General features: G+C 49.3%; 1 protein-coding gene across 1 annotated transcript in view; it reads right to left on the reverse strand.

The window, feature by feature from the left end:
* Positions 1–3,925: 3,925 nt before the first annotated feature.
* The window catches only part of LOC104075475 (MKL/myocardin-like protein 2), a gene marked incomplete at its 3' end in the record, with an annotated part of 100,214 nt that continues 92,242 nt past the window's right edge, over positions 3,926–11,897 (reverse strand). Inside the window, exons 3-5 of the mRNA XM_009575999.1 lie at positions 11,014–11,069; positions 6,379–6,454; positions 3,926–4,087 (exon numbers count right to left, since the gene is read on the reverse strand). Of these exons, the coding sequence (XP_009574294.1) occupies positions 3,926–4,087; positions 6,379–6,454; positions 11,014–11,069 (294 nt within the window). The remainder of the gene's footprint in view (positions 4,088–6,378; positions 6,455–11,013; positions 11,070–11,897) is intronic.

Genomic DNA, 11,897 nt, shown 5'->3' on the forward strand with positions numbered 1-11,897 from the left:
GCCTGCCAGGGAAGAAGGGGTGATGGTCAGGGCCCTGCCCTGCTGGAAGAGGGACGAGCACGGTGGTGGGAGGGATGGGGTGAGCCTTGTGGGGTGCCTCCATGCCTGTGCCCACCTCCTCCAGACCTGGCCGCGGGCGAAGGATGTGGCACTCAGAGAGCTCAGACACCTCCTCCCATCCCCAGTCATCTGCAGGGGCAGGTCCTGGGTATGCCCCTGTGGCCAAGGCTGGTGGGAGAGGAGGTGGCATCAGTTTCTGGCCTGTGCCATGGACCATGTTACTCAGGAGAGGGAGAGAGGAGGCCTCTGAGGAGCCTGGCTTGCCAGGGACAGGAGGCTTTTCGCAGGCAGGTGGGGCTGGTGCAGGAGCAGCTCTGCCATCCTACACAACTGTTGGGCTGAGCTGGGGAGAGGGGCGTTAGAGTCGCCCTCCCCATCAGCTGAGCATCCCGACCCCAAGCCCACACCATGCGTGGGATCCTGTGCTCAGCAGAAGAACTGAGGTTGAATTCCACCCTGGGGGGTGACCCATCTGTTGGCACAAGAACCAACACGCGTGGACCCGGCTGCAGCTGGACAGAGGCTTCCAGATCCTGTCTCTGTCCACAAGCTTCAGCCACACAACATGCTTCAAACCACTACCATTGCCTCCTGACTGCCCCAGACATTGCTTCTCCCCCCTGTAAAGCTCCCAGCATGCTATCTCCTAGTCAGATGGGCAAAAGCTCTTGACCCCCGGCTTTTGCTGATAAATAAAGTGCTGAAAAAGAAAAAGTCTCATGTGAGCCTCAGGAGGGCTGCAGGTGGGGGTAGAGGAAGGAGCAGTGCGGCCACACTCGTAATCTCCTCGTGCTCCCGTCTGGCATTTGTCAGACAGCTTGGCACGCTGATAGCGAGGTGACAAATGGGGAAATAGGAAGGGCCCGGGGACAAGCTTCCACCTGTCCCTGCTGCTGGTCTAGCAATGTGCACCTTCTCACTGACACACACCCTCCTGCTCTGACCCAGCCCCTATCTGAGAGATAAGGGTTATCTCTGCTTGCTCCAGCTCGGCCCATGGTGCCAGGGTGGGTGAGGAAGCAGGGAGCCCTGGCTCCCTGTCCTGAGCTGATGCCCAGCCACCATATGGGGTGGGGATATGAGAGTGACTGCATCCTATGGAGAGCCTCTTCTCCCCATTCTCCAGGAAAAGGACTCCTCATATGTCCCTGGAAATAGGGCCTGTCCCTTCTCTGTCAGAGGCAGCACCCAAACTGGGTCTTCCTTGAGGAACTGCAACGCTGCATAGTCTACCACCTGGGCTGGGCAGGAGCTGCTCCCCATGCCTGCAGACAAGTGTGGGCATCCTCTTGGGAAAAATGACACCAAGCAAGGAGGACTTGTGGATCTGCAAAACTCCTGCTGGGCTGGCATTTAATAAGCATGCGTTGAGAAATGGTGCCAAATACTGGAGCCCAAGGGACCTTCAGGACACAGCAGCAGCCCGGAGCACGACAGGAATGTGCTGCATCCTGCTGCTTGATACCGGGGGCCTGTGCCGGGTGGGGAATGCTGCCCTTATCTGTCCTGCTCTCACTCAGCCCCGGGGCTGACCGTATTGTTTCACGATCCCATGTCTCTGCTGTAATCTCAGGCAGAATGGTGTTTGCTCGGGGCTGTTTCTAATGCACTGGGTATTGTCCTCTCAAGCGTATTGGACAAAGTGATGACAAGGGCCTGGTAAAAAGGGGTTCTTATATCACTGCTCAGCTATGTAGGGCACTGGCAGCCTCCTGTCACTGGGACGTTAGGGCTTTCGGTTGGGGTCTGGCACTTTCTGCTCACCCTGCCGGAGGTGATTAGAGGAACACGTCAGCTGAACTTTCCACTGTATAAACAGTTGAGATTCCAAGGTTAAAGTAAAATGATTTTAAATCCTGTCATCTTTCTGGTATTGCAAAAACAAAAGGCTTAACGTTCAGAAGTGCCAGTGCTCATCTCTGCTCTGTGTTCAGCCCTTTGCCCCAAACTGTGAGCACCACAAGGCACCTCTGACTCTGAAGATCAGCTTGAGGATCCTTCAGCCTGGGGCTTTCTTCTGCAGAAACCTGAGGGCTGGGATTGTGTTCCTGGTGCAGGTGCACCACCTCCTTCTCATGGCACCCAACAGTACCAAGTAACTTCACATTTGACCCTAATGTGCTGCGTGTTTCACCCTAAATGGGATAAAACTGGCTTACAGGACACATTTTTTCCCCAGCAATGTGATAGAAGGGCATTGCGAGAGGGAGAAATTTAAAATTGAGCAAAGTTTTAAGCCAGACTTTTTGTTTTTAACAATTTTTTACTGTAAATCTCTGTTTACCACAAGCTCCTGACAAGGCAGCTGGAGAGAAACTCTGTTCAGGCTTCAAGCACACTTGCCCAGCCTCCAAGCCTCAGCTCCAGTGGATAAAGTCGTGCTCAAACTGCCTTGAATGTTTATAAAGGGGGGATTTTTTTAAACTTCTTTTTTCCACTCTTCTGTCCTTCGATAAGTGGCTGGGGAGATTTTACTTGAACTCTCCTTAAAAATTCCTCTTCAGGCCGAGTCCTGGAACATTTCACCTTCAAAGGCAAGAGCTGTGAAATGCTGGAAATGGAGCAGCTCAAGGACCAGCCTGGAGAAGCCGCTGTATGAACGCTGCGTGCACTTCACAGTGGGAAAACCAAGAGCAGGAACAATTGCAGGGCAAGACAGAGCAGTATCTGAGCCTGCAATATTCCACGTCATTTATGCTGGTTTCTGAGATGAAATGAAAGTCAAAGTGCTTCCTGTTTCAATTCTTATTTTTGGCATCGCTCCTGTCATTCAAAGACCCCTCCTGAGCCAGAGCCTTGCCACTGTCCCCAGCTTTGAGCCCCAGAACAGGCACTTACCATGGGATTATGCCAACGGAAATAATCCCATGAATTGAGGAACCAGGAGCAACAGAACAAGGAGTTCCCAGGGGGCAGAGCATCTCTCAGTGCCTCACTTGAGACCTGAAGGCCAATTTGGACATGCGGAGATGGCCCCAGGCTTCAAAAATACAGACTGCTGTCCTGGCATTGCAGGACCCCACAGGCTTTCCTGATTCTTTCTCTTGTTTTGGACCTCCCTGTCCTGGCACTGGGGCCTGAGTCAAAATCTGAGTCACCTTTTTGCTTTGTGTCGGCTCCTGCACCAGCCTCCCTGCGGCAGCATGGGGCAAATAATTGCGGAGGATTCTGCCTCCCTCCTCCAGCTGGGGGGTAGGTGATGGAGGAAAACGAAGCATAGGCATAAATCAAGTTCTGGGTACTGGTAGGTAGGAGTGTACCCTGCTTTGGGGGGCAGGCTGCTCCTCATATTCTCCAGCAGTTTAGCACCCCAGGGATACTTCCCCACCCAGCAATGCAGCATCCTGCTCTGTTGGGCCTTGCATACCACTAGCATCAGTGGAAAAAAAAAGAGAACTGCAGCCTCGCAGAACTGGGGCCACTTCACCCCCATCTACTGGGATGTAAAAGCTTGGCAGGGCACAAGTGGGAGAATTCAGGCTGGCCTCACAACCACACGTGTGCATCCAGGTCCTCTCCCACGCGAGGGAGGAAGGAATGTCCTGTCTCCAGCAGTACCATTTACATGCTCAAAGGCTTAAGAGGGGAGGTTCTTTCTGAGGAGACATGGCTGAGCAACTGTGCATGTTTCCATGGTCATTGCTCTAAGAAGATGAGAACTCTCTTTTCATAGGTCTGGATAAGATAGCACAGGCTGTGCTGGACTGGGCTGCTTACTGTGAAAATTATAAAATTTAAGCAATAAATGCAGCTTTTAAGTCCAGGCTGGTCAGTTTCTGCAGTCACTGTGGTACATCCTCATAACCTTGCCAGCCCCTGCCCCGTGCCATGCACACAACACAACATGCACATTCACTTCCACTACCTTTTATGGCCTCTTTCACAGCTGAGTCGACAGGAATAATATTCTTCTCCACCAGCTCCAAAGGACCTGGCCTGAGAGCAATCTTTTCATTGAGATCATCTGCCAGTCGGGCTCTTTTCAGCTTCATTTGAGTAGACTGAATGGACCCCTCTGCAGCTGAGTCTAAAAGGCCAAATGGAAGGCATCAGTTCAGGACCTGGGGCATCTGTAAGCACAGGGCTCAGTGAGAATGTGCTTCCCCTTCAGCACAGCCTTTCTGGGCTGCGGCCAAAACCTAAGCATGGCACAGCAGGAGCTGCTCTGGGGCTGGGAGGTAGGATGCTGGACTGGATGGGGCTGGTGGGATTTGGGACATGGGTCCTCCTGTGAACCTTAGGTCCAGCTTCTCCATTCCCAAGCAAGAGCCTCTGTCTACTAGCTTAGGCTTGCAAACCCAGCCTGCAGCTGGAGCATCCTCCCCAAGGCCCAGGAATGACCTGCAATGGAAACTTCATTAACAAGCTGTGACTAACATGAAGGCCACAGTGGGCTCCAGGCAAGAGCTGGAGGCATTGGCCGTTGTGGGTTAATGCAGATGGATCCTTACTTCTGGGGAACAGCTGGAGAAAATAACATTAACAATATTTGACAACTGGAGTAAATGGCTTACACTGGAAGATCAAAAGGTGAGTCTTTGGGAGTGGACATTTGGAGGCGGTGTGACTACAGTGCTCCAGGCCTTCAGGGGAAAAACAAGCCAGAGAGGAGCATAACAAAGACAGCTAGATCTGGAGGCTACAGCCCTACCAAACCCAGCTGAGAAGTCCCCAATTATTGAGTGGTGACAGAAGAGTAGCCAATTAAACAGAAAAATTTCCTGAACAAAGGTGATCTGGCTCCTCTGGTGGCACAGGCGTGAGCAGTGAGGTAGCAGGATTCTAAACTAGACCATGCCTATACCCTTGGGGGTCTAAATTAAGAAGGGCTGCATCTAGGTTGTGCTATTTTCAAAGACTGGACACTATTCTAGAATACATACTGTAGGCAACACAAGCTACAGGGCTTGATACCACAGAAAAATTCTCTGCAGGTCAGGAGAGCTGATCTAGGGTCACTTCTGGCCTCAGACTATATAGGGCAGTATAGGGCAGTGAACGCACATGAGCTCCTTGAGGTGAACAGTAACAGAAGGTGTGCCTGTAAGGCATTTAGATGATGCAAAATGTCTCAGCTGGCCAATTTCAATCACCTCTAGATCCTGTTATGAACCAACTGGACACGTAAGTCCATGATACGCCAGGGCACACCTCCATGAAACGCAGAGCATGACGGACAGAGGTGTGAGCAGAGGCTCTGGCCAAGAGGTGTGTGTGGGGCAGCACAACCAGCTTGCTCAATACACAGCCAGGCAGTCTCTGCTCCACCTCTCCTCCGGCTGTGTCTGGCTGGCCCTGTCCATGCCTGGTGACTGCAGCTGCCTCCACATCTGATTTACAGCCCCTGGGTCCCAACTCCAGTCTGTATTGCTTCTATTATTTAACCTAAGGGAAAGACACTTTCCACCTGTTAAACAATCAATGGTGCTAGCTAATTTTAGGGATGGAGACCCAAGGGAAAAGCAAGGCAGCGGCACTGATCCAGCATGGGCCCCTGGCTCAGCCGTCCTGCGTGCCAGAGGAAAAAGAAATACAGACTTCATCCATGCTGAGAGCAGAGGCCAGCATTTACAATTGCGAGAGAGTGATCTACTTCCTCCAGGTGACTGGCAGGACTTGAGGGGAGAGGCTGCACATCCTCCCTGTCTCTAAGGAGCTCGTTATCTCTGGAGATAACGAGGGACACCACAGTGTTCTGCTGTTTGTGATGGGATGCAGCAGAGCCGTGCCAGCTCTCTGGCTGAGGGACACCAGGATGGGAGAGGGAAGAGTTGTGGTTAATGGACTGATAGCAGGGCTTACCCTTTTCATATGGCTGTGCTTCATTAACTGCATCACCATGAATTGTCACATAGAATGTCCAGAATTATGGCAAAAGAAAAGATGTCCACCTTTGGGAGGGTACTGCAACCACCTGCTACAGGGATTTTAGTGCCCTGGACAACAAATGCCCTGGGTATGTTTTTCATGAGGATCAGACGTCAGCACCTCTGTCTAACAGAGTCCTCTCTCACAGCTGTTCTCTACCCCACTGTCCTCTAAAGCATCTTATACTGGTCCCTGCCAGAGATGGGACAAAGATTAGATGGCCTTGGGTCTGCTTCTGTCAGGGAATAAATGTGTGTTCTGCCTTCTGAAGACCAGCTCTGGACTGAATTCCATACAACATGTGTCCCATTTGAATCTGCCTCTCATGAGCAGCTGGGGCAAAGTTGATCATGATGAGACTTCTGAAGGGAACCCAAGTGGAGCAGGAGAGACATGAGTCACAAGGCAGGAGACACAAGGAGTATGTGGGAGAAGGTCAGGCAGTCTTACCTTGTAAAATGTGCATATTGACCAGGTCTGATCTCTCAGGCCTGCTTCTGATCTTGTGCTTGAGATAATCTTCAGTCTGCAGAACACAAATGCAGAGAGTTACCTGGCTAGGGCAGCAATAAGGTACAGAGAGTGTCTGCCTCTGTGCCACCCCATGGTTCTTTGGGATTTATCACAAGCTGCGCTGAGTGAGCTCCTAATTGGCATTTTTTTCACTCAGACACTGGCTTGTTTTTGGGCAGAAGTCCTTCACAAAGGGAACAATGTTCATGGAGCTGCTGACTGTTCACTATACCCACTTCTAAGCTGTGTCCTTTTCAATTTCCCTTGGGCTTGTGATGCCTGAAGTTTATGAGAGCTCATGGGAAGGATGAGACCTCTTCACTGGGACTGGTGAATCTGCTCCTAGCTTATCATACCATGTCGCCTTTGAGAGCTGCACCAAGGCAGCTCCAGAGTGTACTGTTAACAATGGCTTCTGTGGGAAGCCTGGCACTTTGGAGTGAGATATAAGGCTGAGCAAGTCATGAAGATACCCAGACTCTCTACCCAGGTCAGCCTTCCTGCAGTCCTGCAGCTCCTGTGCTCTGTGGTTCCTCACCCCAGCTATGATGTGGGGTTGGGAAAATCCACTTTGCAGCTGAGCTTGTGATCAACATGGTCCTGGAGCCTTGTGCCAACATCCTCATGGCTTTGGGAACAGAAAGGCACGCAGAGCTACAATAATGCTGTCCCTTAGGGCCAAGGAAGTCAGTGTTGAGGGCAGCTGACCTCAAGAATACAAATATAAACTTATCCCCTGGTGAAGAAAAGCTAGAACACAACTTGGGCAAATTATTAGCTGTTTGCTAAGTTGAGATGCAAGAAGAAATAGTACAAAAAATGTACATAGTTCAAAGAGGTTAAATATAGGATTTAAGGATAAGTATAAAAGAATAGTACAAGCAGCTGGAACAAAATTGAAAAACCCACAGTACAAAATGTACAGGATCATAAGAAAAAGATTTTATAAGGACTTCTGTAGCCAGGACAAGGCAATGGAAAGTGCTGTCCATGTTCCATAAACAGGAGAAATAATTGTGCATGCTGCTGACATGGCTACAGGATTTAATGCCTTTTTAAACCATCCTCACTAAAAAGATAAATGGCTATTTATCAGTCAGATGACTAAGCCAAGAACGTTCAGCAACAAAAGAGAAGAAGCTCCAGTTTTCAGGTTAGAAACAGGTTGGAGAATATTCAGATGAGTTGAATGTTCCCAAACAGTTTGAGATACACAAGGCTAGATCAATAGCAACTATCTGTGGGCCTCCAGGAGACTGGGCAAAGGAGAGCATAATTTCTTACTTTAAAAGAGATGGAGAGAAGAAACCAGGAAATTATAAACCAGTCAGCAAGATATTGGACCAAGTAATCAAATGATCTATATAAATGGATTTCGAAGATAGCAAAGAGGTGAGTAACAGCCAGGATGTATTCATCAAGAACAAACCACATCACACCAACCTAATTTCCTTCTATGGAGAAATGACAGATTTCTGTTACAGGAATAAACAATGAATGTCATGTAGCTTGACTTTAAGCATGTTTTGACATTATCTCACATGGCTTTCTCATATGCAAGCCAGTGAAATTTGGTCTGGATAAGACTAACATAAAAAAGGAGCATAGCTGTAGGTCACCAGAGGAATTAGGAATGGCTTACAGTCTAAACAGAAGAATATATCAAGTCACGTTACACAGCAATTTTTCCTACTAGTCAATATATTCATTAATGCCTTGGATGATAGAAGACATACTCCTTAACTCTGAATCATTCAAGACTAACAGATTACAATGCACCATGATTTGCAATAATTGAAGAAATGATCTGAAATACATTTGATACAATTTCAAGAAGGACATTTGGAAAGGACTGCATTCAGGTCACAGTTAGCCACTGCTAAGCCAGCTGATTAAGCACTGGGGTGGATGAAGACGTAATCCACCAGAGGTGCTTCTGTAGTGGTCACTGGACAGTGGCCTTACGCAGAAATTAGTTACTCCATAAATAGAGAAAAAAATATAAAAGGCTCTGGAGAATCTAGTGATCAGCAGCTGAACCACATCCCCAGACCAGCAGGCAGCTTTCTAGGAGATACACCGAAGGATGTCAGATGGGCCCTAGGAATAGCAAGGCCCCATTCTGTGCCCTGCATCTGGAAGGGTCCATGGGAAGGACCTGGACGACACCTACAGAACTCATTATTGAGCCAGAGATGGGATCAATGAGAAGAGGCTGAAGGGAGGGGAGGTTGGTCAGTCCAGAGATGAGATGGCTATCGGGAAACAGGATGCAAAATACTTTTTAAAAGTGCTACAAGAAAAAAGATAAACAGTTCTGCATGTGCATGCATATAGGATAAAAAGTAATGGGCTTAAACTTCAACAGAACAGCTTGGGCTGGGAGTCGGGGGACACTTGCTAACAGCACAGGCTAGAGAGCACTGGAGCAGGTTGCTGGGGGGTGGGATGTCCATTGGTGGTCACACATCTGCCAGGAATGACCCAGATGGGGCTGTTCTGCTCTGGGGCAGAGACACAACAGCTGTCCCCCGCAGTCCCTCCCTGCCGCGCTTGCTGGGGTGCTGGGAGTAAGTGCTAAAGCCCTGCTGAGCCAGACTGCCTCAGGAAAGTCAGCCTGCTCTCTGTCCTCCAATCCAGCAATCTATTATAGGACACTGACTTCAAAGTCTGCTGCGCTGGCCTGATGCCAGCCTCTAACATAGCCAGTGACATGTTTAAACAAATAATAGACATTTTATTTACTGAAGTCTTTACAATTCCTTACCCTTCCCCCCCATATTTTTCCCCAGTTTATTTTCACCAACACAATCCCTTGCTTGGACCATGTCTAGGTTTCCCTGGTTCCTGTGCCAGGTCAGAGCAAGCTGGTGTCTGCACTTAGTGCAATTAAATTCACCTAATGCATTTTCAGCTAACCCTCAGATCAGGTCCTGGCTTGGGCTAAGCTTGAATTCCTGTCCTACAGATGTGGCATTGTTCATGTTGAACCCAGCACTCACACTGCATTAGCCTGACTTTCTGCTGTGATTTCAATTGCTTTTGACCTTTGCTGTTTATAAGCTGCATTTGTGTCACTGGGGTGCAAATGGTGGAGAAAGATTTCATATGTGTTCTTTTTTAGCATCAGCTGAAGCAGAAGAGCTTTCAAAACACATGAAAGTGGTTATTGTTATCTGCTTTCTGTTTGTAGAACATCAGTTTGGAGGAATATCAGCTAAACAACAAATGCCATTGAGTAATTATCTGGAAACAGCTGCTGCTCCTTCTCTGTCACAGCTCTGAGCAGGGCATCCTTGCAAAGGAGTATATGTTTGTTTTGGGCTGTGCTCATTAGTGTCTTCGTTAGCATGCTCCAAAAATGCATGCAGTTTGGGATACACTAGAACATCCTTCCCTTTTCCCCAGGCAACTAGCCAGTGAAAGCTTTTGAAGAGAAAGACAAAGAGACAAAAATGTATACTTAAACTGTAAAATATATGACACTTCAAGGATACTTTGGATTGCTTGAAATTTTGTAAGCATACTAATTTTTCAGAGTCATATTGTGTTTCTTATGCTAGCTGTTTATTACTGCAGGAGACTTGGGGCAAGTGATTTGGAGTGTGTTTAAGTTCAGAAGAGCACTTCTCCATATTTCACAATCATTCTTCTTTGCAAAGGTCCTTTTCCATGTGACTGCAAGCACATTTTGCAGATTAATGGAACAAACTCTTGTTCAAGCAAAACCTGCATGACTGATTGTTCCCCTTTCCATGGACATCCCTCCAGCTTGACCAAGGCTGGATGGCGGGTGCTTGCAAAACCAGTGTGATTTCCCAAAAAGTGATCGCATCACAGAGTTTCGATGTGTTGTGGAAATGGCTACTTATCTTATCTCGGCCTTCAGCAATATTTAGGGAAGCGTGAGTGCAGTTAGATAATGGGGCTGGTGGGAGCCTGGCCCACTTAGCCCCTTGGATATTGTGTGTCGTAATAGCCAAGCTGCACTGCCGAGCTAAAAGCCAGGCTTCTATCTGATGACAACTGTGAGCTCCCTGGGGACTCATTCCAGGTGGCAAAGGGCATCTGCATTCCTCCTGCACTTTTGCTAAATAGTTAGGCTCCATCAGCCCTGTTTGCTGCTGGTCCTGCTCTAACCCTGCTGACTTGAGCAGGACGGGAGAGCAGCCAGCACAGCAAGGAGCGGGCTGTGGACCTGGCCTGTAGAGGAAAACAGCACTTCAGCTCGTTGGACATCTACTGGAAGGACTGCCAATGCCATGCTGAACTACGCCCTACCCACAGCCTCTTGTAAAACCCAGGGGCTGGATTTTACATCCCATAGCTCAGGGCACAGATGGCCCCTCTGCCCTTTTAAACCTTCCCTGCTTGGAGAAGGGTGCTCCAGAGCATTTGTGAACCCTGGCTTGGCCTCACCATGTCTGGAAGAAGGGGAGATGCCCTGACCCTCATCCTTGGCCACAGGGCCTGAATGGAGGATGCCAGAGGAGCAGACAGTGGTGGAAGGTGCTTTCAAACCCCACAACTCATGCAAGCAAGTTCCCTCATCAGGGGGGCTGCAGGAGTTACCTTGGCTCGCTCCAGACTTTTTCGCTGTTCATGGAATGCAGATGGGCTTTTCAGTGCTGCAACAGGAAAGAAAGAGGAGCAGTCAGCACAGGAGCGGAAGCAAGCAGCCACCAGGATATTCAGCAACAGCATTTTAATGAGTGCTATAAAAATAGCAACACAAACTAGCCGTTCTCTTTATTGCGCTGACTAAAAATAACTCAGGAAAGCTCTGGGAAATCCCGTGCTCTCAGCCAGTCCATGGCAAGAGAGCAGGGGGGACAGAGAGCACGGGGAGTGCAGGAGGCACATGGGCAGGACGGGGGTGCAGGCTTTGAAATGTAGTGCTCTGTGGGACACATCATAGAGCAGATGCGGCTTTTCCCTGGAGTGCTTCCTGGAGGTGGTGGAAAGCACCACAGCCCCAGAAGACAGATCTGGGAAGAGCAACAACGTGAGAGGGGACCTTACCTGCAAGTAAAACCTGCAGGTGACTGAGGCTTAAGGCCAGCAGGAAAACTGAAAAGACCTGCCTTGCCTTTTAGGGTTATATGGGCACAGTCTCCAGTGACGGTCTTTCAAGGCAAGGCCCTGGAGCGGTGGTCCTTTGTCCCTCTTCTATCACTGACTACCCCTCCATCTCTCACTGGACATTTGTCCTGTCCCCTGCCCAGAAGCATCTGTGTGACATGGGGCCTCCCTGGGCAGGCAGCTGCCTGGCCAGGTACCAGGCAGCAGACCATGCCCTCAGCATCTCCTGATACCAAGGAGGATTAACCCAGAGGGGCTCCCGAAAAAAAGCCAATGATCCCTGGCTCTTAGACCAGCGAACACCAGTCCCATGAAGCAGTCTGTATTGGAGTCATGGAGAACCTTGCACATTTCCTTCTTTACTCTGGTTCAGC

The sequence above is a fragment of the Fulmarus glacialis genome, unplaced genomic scaffold (assembly GCF_000690835.1).
Source record: "Fulmarus glacialis isolate BGI_N327 unplaced genomic scaffold, ASM69083v1 scaffold2014, whole genome shotgun sequence".
Classification (NCBI taxonomy): Eukaryota; Metazoa; Chordata; class Aves; order Procellariiformes; family Procellariidae; genus Fulmarus; species Fulmarus glacialis.